The sequence below is a fragment of the Spea bombifrons genome, chromosome 11 (genome assembly GCF_027358695.1).
Source record: "Spea bombifrons isolate aSpeBom1 chromosome 11, aSpeBom1.2.pri, whole genome shotgun sequence".
In the NCBI taxonomy this organism is placed as follows: domain Eukaryota; kingdom Metazoa; phylum Chordata; class Amphibia; order Anura; family Pelobatidae; genus Spea; species Spea bombifrons.
Window position 1 is genome coordinate 33,449,487 of NC_071097.1, and position 14,006 is coordinate 33,463,492.

General features: G+C 43.4%; 2 protein-coding genes and 1 long non-coding RNA gene across 3 annotated transcripts; 1 reads left to right on the plus strand and 2 right to left on the minus strand.

Annotated features, from left to right (window-relative positions):
* The first annotated feature begins 280 nt into the window (after nucleotides 1-280).
* On the plus strand, nucleotides 281-5,291 carry TAPBPL (TAP binding protein like). The gene is made up of 6 exons (XM_053451148.1): nucleotides 281-569; nucleotides 1,814-2,044; nucleotides 2,385-2,603; nucleotides 3,202-3,513; nucleotides 3,774-4,067; nucleotides 5,176-5,291. The coding sequence occupies exons 1-6, from the start codon at nucleotides 512-514 to the stop codon at nucleotides 5,256-5,258; spliced, it is 1,197 nt and encodes a 398-aa protein (XP_053307123.1). The 5' UTR covers nucleotides 281-511; the 3' UTR covers nucleotides 5,259-5,291.
* Nucleotides 5,292-6,737: 1,446 nt separating this feature from the next.
* Nucleotides 6,738-8,271, minus strand: LOC128469315 (uncharacterized). The gene is made up of 3 exons (XR_008345931.1): nucleotides 7,971-8,271; nucleotides 7,370-7,421; nucleotides 6,738-6,923 (listed from the first exon to the last, which is right to left on the minus strand). It is a non-coding gene; the product is annotated as an uncharacterized LOC128469315 (long non-coding RNA).
* Nucleotides 8,272-11,361: 3,090 nt separating this feature from the next.
* MRPL51 (mitochondrial ribosomal protein L51) lies at nucleotides 11,362-13,488 on the minus strand. Its single transcript, XM_053450046.1, has 4 exons — nucleotides 13,383-13,488; nucleotides 12,739-12,820; nucleotides 12,383-12,490; nucleotides 11,362-12,139 (listed from the first exon to the last, which is right to left on the minus strand). Exons 2-4 carry the CDS (start codon nucleotides 12,818-12,820, stop codon nucleotides 11,943-11,945), a joined length of 387 nt encoding a protein of 128 aa, XP_053306021.1. The 5' UTR covers nucleotides 13,383-13,488; the 3' UTR covers nucleotides 11,362-11,942.
* Nucleotides 13,489-14,006: the final 518 nt, after the last annotated feature.

Here is a 14,006-nt window from a genome sequence, read left to right on the forward strand (position 1 = left end):
CCATCTGAGGTTTTGGGAAGAGGTCAGCAAACCGTAAGCTGATCTCCAGAAATATGCCGGCTGTCTTCATTACAGCAAAAAAAAGGTGAATGGAATTTTTATGAGAGCGGGAAATCTAAAAACTAGCAGCTTGAAAACATCTTCCATTAAGTAGGATTTTGTAAATCTGTATCTTTTTCTCATCTATGTTGATATAAAGCAGTTTACGTAGCGACGTTAAATGTATCTCTCTGCTGTGCTGTTGGTAACTGTATCCGGCTGCTGGGAGATCACATGACTGTTGTGAAAATGAAAGGGAAAGTAATTCAGAGCCGGAGAGTTCGGGTTTTTTCTGTGATGTGTGGGTTCTGTTAGTTATTGTGTATAACGCATTCGATATTGTATGGGAGGACTGCGTATTTGTATGGAGTCTGCTGGTATATTAATGATTGTTGTGTGTGAATGTTAGTGTTGTGTGTATCATTGTGTCACCCTGTAAAGTGCATCGCTGGGCTACATCCTGGAAGAGATCATGGACAGCATGAGGAACTATGACTTCATATGGTTTAGAGTGATGCTGACTCTGTACGGTAAGAGAGCCTTTGGAAGGTGGCAAAGAGACAATGAGGGTATTAGAGGGTTGATGTAGACCCTAGGGTGGTATAGGGGGAAGGAGACAGTAACTGAAGAGGTATAAGAAGAAAGAGATGGGTCCTAGGGTGGTATGAGAAGAAGTAGATGGGTCGTAGGGTGGTATAAGAAGAAGGAGATGGGTCTTAGGGTGATATGGGAAGAAGGAGATGGGTCCTAGGGGGATATGGGAAGAAGGAGATGGGTCCTAGGGTGATATGGGAAGAAGGAGATGGGTCCTAGGGTGGTATAAGAAGAAGGAGATGGGTCTTAGGGTGATATGGGAAGAAGGAGATGGGTCCTAGGGTGATATGAGAAGAAGGAGATGGGTCCTAGGGTGATATGAGAAGATGGAGATGGGTCCTAGGGTGGTATGGGAAGAAGGAGATGGGTCCTAGGGTGGTATAAGAAGAAGGAGATGGGTCTTAGGGTGATATGGGAAGAAGGAGATGGGTCCTAGGGGGATATGGGAAGAAGGAGATGGGTCCTAGGGTGATATGGGAAGAAGGAGATGGGTCCTAGGGTGGTATAAAAAGAAAGAGATGAGCCCAAGAGTTGTATGGGAGAAAGGACAAGGACCCTACGGTGTTATTGGGGTAGAATGTGGGTTAAATGACTTGCTTGGGCAGTGAAGAGGGTGAAATCAGGAAAAATCAGCTAACGTGGGAAAGATAAGCTCGATAATGATACACAATGAGAATGAGAGCAAAGAAAGAAATGCCAAGGTTATTAGAAGATACTCAAAGAAACCCGGGAGGAGGAAGGTTGCATATCCACTGGGGTAACGGCACTGGGGTTATGGAAACTTGCATAAAATAAACTGAAAGTAGGTAAAAAAAGAAAAAGGCAGAGAAATATTCGGTGAGGTTCGGGGTGGAAGAAGGATTCTGAGAGGTCTGGATGTTGATGTGCGAAGAGTTGACAGAATGTATCAGACATTAAAAGGTATGAAGGGCGAAATATGGAGGGGGAAATTTGATATTTCCAGTATGGTGACGGCGGATACTGTAAAGTTTGTGGGAGTGAGATCTGATGGGGATGAGGAATACCATTTATGAAAATTCCAGGTTACTCCAGAGACATCGGTATTGGCGGAGAAACTAGAATTTAAAGAAGAGATTAGAACTCAGGGATATGGTGGGGACACAGGACATTAACAACCGAAGACGGGACCACACAGAAAATTATTTTGATTTTATTTTAGGCTTGCAGGGGTTGTCTGCCGACTTGGCCGGGGGTCCGCGCGTTGTGGATGTTGTCCTGCCGTGCTCACATGTACTGAAGGGCGAAAATGGGGGAGGAGGTGTTTCATTCCCACGGGAGGACATTACGCTAGTCCTAAGTAACATTGAAGTTACAGGAGAAGGAGGTCTGGATCCTGGAACAGACTATGTTCCACCTCAAGATAAGGAGACCACTACCTTTCAAGCCACAGGTAACCGACTGCCAACCTCTCATATTCATCTGCCAGCAACATGTCTCTGCAAATAACACTCAACTTGCTGTTTAGTTATTCAACCCCACAGCGCGCTGTATGAGTATGCCTCGACACAGGAGGGAGGTTTGTTGTAATGTGGGAAAGCTTCACTTTACTGACAGAAGGGTAGATAAGTGGAACAGCCACCCAGCAGAAGTGGTAGAGGCTAAGGGATAGACATATCGCTACTGAATACAAGATGAGAAAATTACCGATGGGTGACTAGATGAATGGGACTGATCTGCAGTCAAATCCTGTGTTTTTTTTCTCATTTATTTTTCTTACACCCCCTCCCCAGTGAACTGGAGCCCACTACCGTTTGCTGAGCGCTTGATTCACGCAGAATGTGAAGGGGAGGACTTGTTGTGTGAATTGTCCCATCTCTACACCCAGTTTTATGTCGTCTTCCTCCATCTGCCGGACCTCAGCATCTCCTTACTGCTGGAAGAAGATCAGCCGGCAGGAGATGCAGCGACTGAGAGCGTCCCGAGCCAACCAAGAATTATACCCACAACAGGTGAGGTCTGTCATTCTCAGCAAGGTCCACAAATGACTAATTTATCTTCACCGGACGGCATCTTACCAGGTTGTTTCTAAAAGGGACTGGATGGAAAGGACTGAGGTTGAAGGACCTCTTCCTCTAAAACCAGCTACAAGTTTTGTAGAAGAAATGGTATGTAGTAGCGCTGGGTTAAAGTGACTGTAGCCCAGTGTCTCTGATTCCTCGCTTCCCCATATCTGTTCCAGTTGCCTCCATTCCTCCACCCATACACATTCGTCACAATACCATTAAACCTTCATCCCTCCACTTCTCTATTTTTTTTATGCTATTTTGCCTCCCCCAGGCAATATCCATCATTCTCACTCCTGTTAAATGCCCAGATCCTTTAATTCTGTACAATTTTGCATAATTCCTATTTTTTGCCGGGAGCACTCTATTGTCATGTGGCACAAAAGCAAGCACTGATAGGTTGTTGCCATAGCGAAGCAAAAAACACATCCCCCTTAAATCTCTACTCCAGCGGCGCTTACCTTTCCTGCGATGACAGAGCAATCGTTGACTCTTTCTAGCCTTTATTTGCTCATGCCTTCTCTCTTCGTTATTTTATTTCCAGTGAAACTCTTGCTTTCATCGTCTTCCCCCTCACTTTTGACCCCGATTTCCGTGGATGTCTCGCTGGGCTGTGAGGTCTGGGGGGACACCGAAGGGCTATCGGTGGAATGGCATCTGCAGAAGGAAGGCAAAGGCCAAAAGGTTGTACCTGAAGACGGAAGCCGGATAAGTATAGATCCCGGGACGTTGCAGCACAAACGAGATATGTCTTTGATCATAAAAGGTGTCCGTGTGGAGGACGAGGGGACCTATATCTGTACGGTGACTTCAAGACAGCATTATTTACAGCAGGTCCTCAAATTACAGATCATGGGTGAGCTACAAAGTAATGGCTAGCAGATGAAAGGTCAAAGGGTGGATTTCGGTGGCTTAAGGGCAACCTAGGTCAGTTGACTTTAAGACTATCGAATGGGGGGCCATTGGGTTCCAAGGTCAGCAGACCATCAGGTTTGTCAAAAGATAAAAGGGAAAGAGAGAGATTGTCCAGAATTTGAAGCAATATTTACTTGGAGTGAGTTGTTGAGGTATAATGAACTCGAACGCCATTAAGTGACAGACTTCTGTTGTCCTCAGAGCCCCCTTTGGTTTCCGTCATCCTAACCAAGACCCCAGAGCCTCGGTTGATCTGCCGCACTGACCGATACTACCCTCTGGATGTGGAGGTTGAGTGGCTGCTGAACGGGTCAGCAGTCACTCATTCTACTCCAGTCACCTCCAGCCATCGACGAAACAGCGATGGGACCTACAACTTGACCAGTTATCTGACCATTCCCAGCCAACCAGAAGGAGCTTCCCATGATATTTACACCTGTACAGTGTCACATGTGTCCATCGGCGAACCAGTTCAAGTCCAGTTCCCCCTACAAGGTACTTTAGTATGAAATTTACCATAACACTCTGTCCCTGAGTGTTTTCAGAAGCTAAAAAGTACACCACTTGTGGTAAGTGAAGCTACTCCACTCACTGGGAAGATTAGCACATATTTACCCATATAAACCACGGCGCCCACCATTAATTGGACAGACCCCAGCCCTATTTTCACAATCAATGCATATTGTGTTCCTTGTTGCATCCTCTCCAAAGCATTCTTTGATTATGGGAGTTAGAAAATTAGCTCCTCCCCCAGCAGCCTCTACTGAAAGCAGGGAGCATACCTCAGTATGCTTCTTGCACATGCTCAGTAGAACTCTGATTCTAGTCAATGGCAAATGAGCTACCATTAAAGTCAAAGAGAGAAGCAACAGCCAATCATATGTATGCTATCTGAACACTGATAGCGTACAAGTGATTGGCTGCTGCTACTCCCACTAATTTTCCGTGAAGCTCGGCACTTCCTGGCAAAATATTTCCACATATATTAACCAAATCAGTTAAGTAAGAGATTATAATATAAATCACGTCACTGTCCACTCCCTTTAGAGTCTGAGACATTTTTTACTTGTTTAATTCTCACCCCTCCCAAGACATTGTCACGTATTTATTTATTTATTTATTCCACCAAAGAAAATGTAGTATATTTATATTTACATAAAATTCACTTAAACTGAACTTCTGTACATCATTTAGACAAAATCCCTTTAACTACGTATACTCTCCAAACCTGTACAATCCTTTACACAGCACATTCAGAGTTTTATATAATTATATATGTTATTTCATATTTTTTTGTGTTATATGCCCCCAAAATGGTACCCTTTACAGTGAAAGGGCAGGTACTGACGTAGAGTGAGAACCAAGTTCAGGGCCGAGCCGGACCACGACCCAAATTTTTTAACCTAGGAAAACTAGGTGGTTTAAGCAAAAGTACCCTTTTTAGATCTTTTTTCCCTTTTCTCGACTTCTTGCTGTCTACTTTTTTTATTTGGTAATATCTGGATTATTGGTCATTACGTAATGTAAGCAATAATGATACTCTGTATCACCATTATCATGATAAATGTGGAATTGAATGCTGTTTCTTTCCTTCCTTGATCAGAGGAAGATACATCATATGGAATCGCTGTCCTTATCATCCCATTGCTAATCATCATCGCCGTTAAAATGCTCTTCAAGTTTTAGCGGCAATGGCGACGTAAGACTTTCAGATGGATCCCGGGAGGATATTTACTGCACTGTGTTCTGGAAGACTTTGGACATCGTGGGGCTGAGAAAGTTACCGGTGAAAATGATTTAGATATTATAATGGCCAATAGCTGCACCATTTCGGGGGCCGCTATAGCAAGCAAAGGACCATGACTTGAAATTTCCACCCACAATGGCACATTCTCCTACGTACATTCAAGGTCCACCTAGATCAATTGACTTGACTTTGATGTACTCAGTGCTGGTCACTACTTCTGATTTAAAGTTTTTAGACAAAGATCTAATCCAACCATTTTGAAAAGCAGATTACTCCACCTGAGCTCAAGCATGCAGACCTTCACCTTGATCACACATGTGTCCAAACATACCAGGCTTTTCATTCATAACTCTCGGGATTTCATAATGTGTCGCTTAGGAAGTTTTATAAAGTATATCAGCAACTCTATGTATGTGAATAGACTACTTTTTGGTTAAATTATGACCCTGCTGCTGTTAGACAGAGGTGAAAAAGTGAGAATGAAAACATGCTTCTGGGAACTGTAACATTTCGATGACTTTATGTTAACGTGTTTTTTTGCTTTTCTGGTTTATGTTTTTATGGAAATAAAACTAATTCCAATCACAGCACAGCGCAGTATATCTACATATAAACTATGTGGACAAAAGTATTGGGACACCTGACCATTACCAAGAGGGAGTTTGATGACATTTCTATGAAGTTGGTGCCCCCTTTGCAGCTATAACAGCTTCACTCTTCTGGGTAGGCTTTCCATAAGATTTTTGAGTTTTTCTGTGGTTTTTTGTGCCCATTAATCCAGAAAGCTCCTTAAAGACATGGTTGAATGAGTTTGGGGTGGAAGAACTTGGCCGGCCGCACAGAGCCCTGACCTCAACCCCATCCAACATCTTTGAGATGAACCGGGAACGGAGATTGCGAGCCGGGCGTCTCGTCCAACATCAGCGCCTGACCTCACAAACGCTCTACTGGATGAATGTAAACGACTGTTTATTTTCTTGTATTAATTGATGGCTGTCAAAACCCAGCCCATGGTATCAGGACCAGATGTGACAGAAGAATAATTGTTGGGCCTGCGTAACATGCAGCTCAGCCCACGCATCCGTGTTTGATGTCACATTCCGTTCACATATTTCCAAAACCTGTTCCACCGTGTCAGGACAGTTGGGAGCTACACTACCCAGAATCAGTATTTAGTTACAACCCCGTCATAATAGTGGAGAAATATACTGATGTCTGATGGCTGAACAAACGCTCTTAAGTCTGTTTATTAAAGCTGGATCATCTTCTGACCATCCAGTGTTTTTTGCCCTATGCCCAGTCTCAGCCAATCCAAGCATAGCGTTGGTGGCCATTGGCGAGAAGATGTGCCTCTTGGATCATTTAGGAGGTTTTCACACCAGCTTAGTTGAAACAATTATACACACCGTAATGATTTTGTATATACCCCTTATCGTCAGAGAAGCTTGAGATTGGTGGTGAAATGGAAAAAAAATAAAATGAATCCAAAGCAAATGTGGCAGAAAACGGAGAGCACTTTCTGATTTATGCGCCCAAAACACAGGTTGGGAGTCGTAGCATCATATTAGGTTCTCACTGCCGAGGAGTCATCGTGCGAAAATACACTAGAAGAAAACAGTAAATATATATATATATACACCATATACCATATACCAGTATATATATATGATTATATATTATATAATATATATATATATATATAAATATATTATATACTATTATATATATATAATATATTATATTATTATAGATATATAATAATATATTATCTATATATATTATATAGAACCAAACCTTTACCACTAACACTTATAACACAGTATTTTATTGTTAAATCGACGTATAGCTTATATAATAAATTCTAGCACATTCATAAATAGGCAAAGTCCAGAATGGCCTCCAGAAGAAAACTGAGGTTCCTGCGACCCAGAAACAGACCCAAATACCAAGGAACCCCCAGCAAATACGATGTCTTAAAATAATTCCTTCCCCAAGATATGCTTTGTGTATCAGAAGTATATACAAAAAAAGGATGGATATTCAGACTCACCTATAGCTGTAACTACGATGGAAATAACAATGAATACCACCACAGCGATAACCTATAAAAAAAAAAAGGATTTGGTTATATTTTAATGTCATTCAATATGTACTATTAGCTTTTCATGGGTTCCATTCTCGTTCCTTAAGCCCTATCAGCTTCTGGTTCTCTGGATGATGGAGCTCGTTGACCCCAAGGATGGAGGGAGCTCCTGGTCCTGCTGATATCGGTGCAGGATGGAGCTCTGTGAATTCCCATATGTCTGTATACATATATCCCAAGATTTACACCGTGATTTACATATAATGGTAAAGAGGAAGCTCTCTGAAGTCTAATATCCCAGACATTGTTGTAGTATGAGCTCCCTGTTACTAAGAGTCAGTATAGCATGGAGGTCTCTGGAGCCCTCAAATCTCCACTTATCATCTCATGGTTGAGTTCTGCGATCCTAAGCATCACTATAATAGAACTCCAGGTATTATTTTGGGATGGGACTCTCACATCTCCTTGTCCCAATGCAGGGTGACGCTCCGTGATCCTGGGTATCAGAATATTAACTCCTTGAACCCCACGTATCAATGCAGAATGAAGCTCTAGCTTCATGTCTTACCTTTCTCCACCGGTGGGACATTGCCCTGGAGTATAGTTGCTGGCGCTCAGCGTCCACCTCTTGTTCTGTGGCCTCCCGATCAGTCACTGCTTCTATGTTTAAAGCCATGATGGCAATCACCTTGCAGTTTAAAAAATACGAGTAACAATGTATTATAGCGTAAAAGTATTATTTTATATATCATAAGATATAATCATTATGTATTATGATGACAATGAGAGGATATGGGGATACTAGAATGATAAAATAAAAGATAAAATATTATAATACCCAAACATGCATGGCCTCTATGTCATCGCCAATCCTATCAGCCCCCTTTTATCACCACTGCCCCCACAGCCCTCCATGCGCACGCCGCAACTTTCCCCCAAAGCCCTCCACTCCATGTTCACTGCCCTGTTGCCCTCCCCTCTTCTCCTCTGCCTTTGCCAGGGCCTACACTGGGGGCTTTTAGAGTCTTAGACAAACGGGGATGACCTGTAACTTCCTTCATTGAAATATTTTTGACTTGGGTCAGCAGAGATGCCCTACGTTCCTCATATCGAGCTGCAACGCCATTCTCTTCCTCCTCTCTTCAATGCTCTTGTTTTCTCCCTGACCATCCACCCAATTCTCATGCCCATATGTGATGAACGATGACCGCCATCCTGCTCCGTTACATCATCTATCTGAGCCTGGGTCAGCTGTATCCTCCGGTAGCTGCTGGCGTTGTACCCATCTGGGTCAGAAGCAGAGACTTCATCAGGAACCGAGACGCGGGAGGGCCTGGGGGAGCAAGCAAAAGCCACATAAATAACGTGTAGGTTGAGTCAGAAGCCAGTGTCCGATCCATAGGGTTTATTGTCTTTGTCTAGGGGCTCCAAAAGGTCTTGTGGTACTATCGGGGAAGGACATATAGGCAACCTTAGACACCAGGGGGGAGGGGTCTTCTCTATGTTAGGAAGAATGTGATGTCATGCGGCAGGTACTCTGGGCTGTGATGTCATGCAGCAGGCACTCGGGGCTGTGATGTCATGCAGCAGGCACTCGGGGCTGTGATGTCATGCAGCATGTACTCGGGGCTGTGATGTCATGCAGCAGGTACTCTGGGCTGTGATGTCATGCTGTAGGGAGGTATTGTAGTGATTTCATGCTTCAGGGAGAGCTAAGTCAACAAAGGCACAGATCTCCCAGCTCCTTGTTACTCCACCAGCTACAGGGGCTGCAGGGGGTAAAGAGCAGGTGTTTTCCCTATGGGCCCAACAGCTGTTGTACCCCTTCCAGACACATCACAATCATGCTGCAGGGGTGCTTTGTTACTCACATATTCAGGGCTGCAGCTTCAGGTTTTCCAGCTCCCTCTGCTGCCGATTAGATTCAGGTCGACGGCGTCACTGAAAGCGATCAGCTGGCCTCTGCAGCAATACTGATCTTTACGTAAACCGACCGGATGTCGCGCATGGTTTTAACGCTTTATTCGTATAAATCCAACAATTTCAAGGCAGAGCAGGAAGTATACTCAGTACTTGGTGAAATGAAATGTATCCAGCATTTTTTTACAAAGTGTAATATATTTTAAGAATGATGTTATATTTAATAGTAGTATCCTTCAATAAAATAATTTGATTGGTGCAAATGCTTATAACGCCATAGATTATGATAAACATTGCTCCCAGTTTTCCTTTGCAAGTGGGGTAAATTGCCCCAAAATAGATCCATATACTTGTTCTGCGCTGAACTTTCATCTATTTTGGAAAATAAGAGAGCAAACATTACAAAGCGCACTTCACGCTGGAATTTTTTTCAGATTTGAGATGTCGGCACCAGCGACTTTTTCTGGCCCAGCTCTGGGGCAGCAAGTCCAGCGAGGGGGCAACAGCAAGGCCGGAGGGCAGATCAGGGCCCCCAGTGGACGCGTTATATGGGAGATCTTTGAACGTTATAGAGGTCATGGCCATCTTCTTCACAGTAACCAAGCTTTCAGTAGCGTAATTGCAGCATGAAGCAAAATAAGCTTTATTTCCCCACCAACCTAAAATTCCCAAAAATGTGCCTCTTTCACACACTTGTTGTTGTTGTGTATTTTTTTGGATGGGATACACGAAATCCGTGGTCAGCAACACAGCGCACCAACCCCCCCCCCCGTACAATATCTTGCATGCATAGGTTTGTCATGTTTTTGGCAAGTATCCAATTTGGGGCAGCCCCCCCCCCCCATTTCAAGTAACCTCATTACCCAAATCAGCCACTCACATTGATTAAGCCTCCTTGGCATTACACAGCAGACATTTTTTGGATTTCTTTATAGATATATATATATATTTTAATTGTCCTTTCCATGCCACCCTTACAGACCTTAAGGACCAGCGTTTTCAGGCTGTCATTGAAGATTCTGATACACAAACCGATTAATAGCATCGTCTATAGCAAAAAGGGACAGTGCCCTGCATACAAGCACATCTGTTCACTCAGGTACAGTATCGAGCACAGAGTACTCCTCGTACCTACCGGTATCATAAGGACATAAGTACTTTCTTACCGTTATTTCAGAACTGGTATGTACATCCCCCCCAAAAATATATGTCTTGTTAGGTTATAGGAAAAATGTCCTTAACTTTAACCCATGTTGTCTTTTTTTTATTAATTTGAAAATGTTCTTCCTCTGCTTGCGTACGTTAACATTTTACTAGAGTTCAATATTCAAAAAGACAATTATAAGGCAAGTATTGAATTAACCGGGTTTTAACAGCACATTGTATTTTACGTAGGTTTTATCCAGGGGTCACGAGCGTTCTCGGCTGCAACATTCTCTTTTTTGGCCCATTTTCACGTCTACCCGATACTTTTGCCCATATAATGTATACGTAGGATCATAAGCAACACTCCTATACATCTGACAGTTAAAGGGAGAATATAACACTGCAGAATACTCCTAGTCCAAAATCTCAAGAATACTTACAGTTGCATCAAAACATATTCGTCTGTCTCATTTTCCTTATTGTTGCATATTTTGGCGCTGAACTGCCCTCTGCGTTTTGGGTGAATGTTGGCCCGTTCCTCCGGGTAAAACTGCTTTAAGTCAGCGACATTAGGGGTTTGGGGTCATAATCTGTACATTTCAGGCCCTGCCACTCAAGAACATTCATTTCTTGTTCTTTAGCCAAAGGCTTGCTCGGCACAGTCGTGTTTTGGATCAGTCTTGCTTCGTGCCCCAGATGTGTTTCAACTTAAGCCAAACTTGGGGTTCCTTCCATGAACCCCGAGACCACCATGCTTGTAAAGTTCTTAACATGGAATGCATTATTTTCAAAACACATTAAAACTATTGCCAATTCTAATGTTGATTTTCACCCCCCCCCCCTCCATTGTAATAGTGGTATGGAATTGGTGACACTTAAGACATAATGTAAGCTTTTTCAATGTTTAAAGGCATAGACTAAGCTTTTATTGCCTAAGGCCAACAGCACAATTCCTATAACTGCACACAATCTCACAGTTCCCCGACTGAGGTTACAGATACCCGCCATCACAGATAACCCTTTCCTTACCTTGGGCCCACTCATCATCATTTGCGTAGCTGCGTGGTCCCCTTAAATTTTCGTTCCGCATTAAACACTTTCCATAACCCTCAGCTAAATACCTTGCAGGAGATGAGTTCAGACCCCAATACACGCAAGGAAAGGGATACAAACTGATGTACCTGCCACTGATTGACAGCTTCCAGCAGCCAATCAGTGACAAGAGCAGACTGACCATGGGCAGGGAGCTCCTGCAGAGCTGCTTTTTTGTGTTATTTTTATTCCTTTTGGATAAACACATATTAAAGGTTACTCGCAAACTACTTTAATGTGCTTTGTTCTATAGTGGGCTGCCAACGACATACTGTCCCTTTAGACACGATCAATGGAATTGTTTATTTGGTGCATACAAAAGGAGTTAAATTATTGGAATTTGCAGGTGAACACTAGGAGTCCTTAGATCGTCGCGTGGGTTTTATCGGTGCTTGCCATAACGGTTGAATCTCCTGTACAAGAAGCTGATTCTCTTCTTGAGGTCTTCTCTGTCCTGGAAAAACATTCTCGATCCAACCACCTGGCGCTTGCGGATACATCTCTGCAGTTCATTCCCACGAAAGCCCTTTAACCAGGTAGGACCCACGATCAAGTCTCGCGGGTGGGCTCGAAATTCCCCTACAAATTTAATTAGAGCAGAGGTCAACTCAATAACCGTGTTTATAAAGATGTTGGTTCGCACAAGACTTCCAGGGGGCCCAATAAAAACTCCCAAGTCATGGGAAAAAATTACCCCTACTGAGTTTCATTTTTAAAATTAAAATTATAAAACATCTGTTATAAATAGCCAACGCTAAGAGAAATCAAACTCAAAATTGTTGTAGGCTGCATTGAATGTAGTACCGACGGCCGTAACCTTACCCAGTATTCCTATGTTGTCATAGACCCCAAAAAGAGCCCGCTTGTTGTCCCAACGATCCGTGTCTTTAGGTTGGGGCAGGAAATTTTTTCTCCCGAGATCCCGATGCCCTGAAACAAATAGAACGATTAGTACGAAGTTCCTTACAGATCCATCTACCGTCATCCTCACAAGGTCGCCAACAATCCCAGCAGAATTCAGTCCAAGACCACTCCGCATCCATACAAACACGCACCCTCACACATTACAAACACTACCCTTAACACGCCATCATAATGACCGCGCTCGTCAGTGGAGATCTCCAGCAACCCAACATGCCCCACAAACCAAACCAACATCCCTCTGCATTCAAACTTACCGAGAGAAAACGGCCGCGTGGATTGCAGCAAGTCTGAGCACAGGGAGCGCCCCCCGCGCAATAACCGGGTCAGCACCCACATCTACAAAAACATAAAGCGCTTAACAATGCACATAAATGGAGGCTGCGACTACCCAATGAGAACACTCATTTATACAAAGGGGGCTATAAATTAACAAGGGGGGCTACAAAATACACACGGGTGGTGGTGGGGGACAGGGGTGTAATGCATTCACAGCCAAGCTGCCCTCCTATTCTACACCGCTGTGAATATTATATATATATATATATATATATATATATATATATATATACATACATATATATACATGACACCCAATTTGTGAGTTTACCACCAGCAGGTTATAGCTGATATCTCTGCTTAAATGCAGGAGACTCAATTGAATCTTTAAAAAAATAAGTCACGGTCTCCATTACAGCCATTTGGCTCGTTATTAAAGGGTTACATTTTTCAAGAGTCTCATTAGCTCTTAAATACACCATATGGACAAAAGTATTAGGACACCTGACCATTACACCAGCAGGGACTTTGATGACATCACATATATACATATTACACTATTAAGAGTACTGTATGCTATTCTCAGTATTATATTAGTTACGCAGGCGCCATGTGGTTCTACCTCCAGCCGCTGCGGTATCACGGACACTCTCCGTCTGTCACCATTCACCTATTCCCCTTCAAGCTGCCATGCTCTACTCCCGGCGCCCAACGCGCTGTCAAAGCCACGCCCCGTAACCCCGCGACCTCCCGAAACAGGATGAACTGTACTAGTAGTCCCTGCCGTATTGAGCTGCAGCCAATAAGAGATCATCTTCTACGAGCTTCTAGTCGCGCTGACGGTGAAAGGAGAGCTGTGATTGGCTGGCGGCTGGCAAGCCTCAGGACGGCTGAGCAACTGCTACTGTTCTTTGTGGAGGTTGTTTCTTTGGCACCAGATGCCGGGAATACCGTCTATTCTCCGCGCACACCGGCCTGTTAGCGTCCCTTATGCAGTAACAATCTATTATTATTAGATGTTATCCTGTTTCCTGTTCTGTGCCAGGCGAATGGAGGATGTGCCACCCGCCCCCTTATTGTGAAATGGTTAATTGATGTATGTGTGCAGTGACTAAAGATACATAACGGAATATAAGATAAAAAAAGTGTATATATCTCCCCTCAGTCCTGATTTCTGATCTTATAGTTTCTTGCTTTTATGCACCGTAAACATTTGGGTGGATTTTCAAATTCCTAACTGAAGACA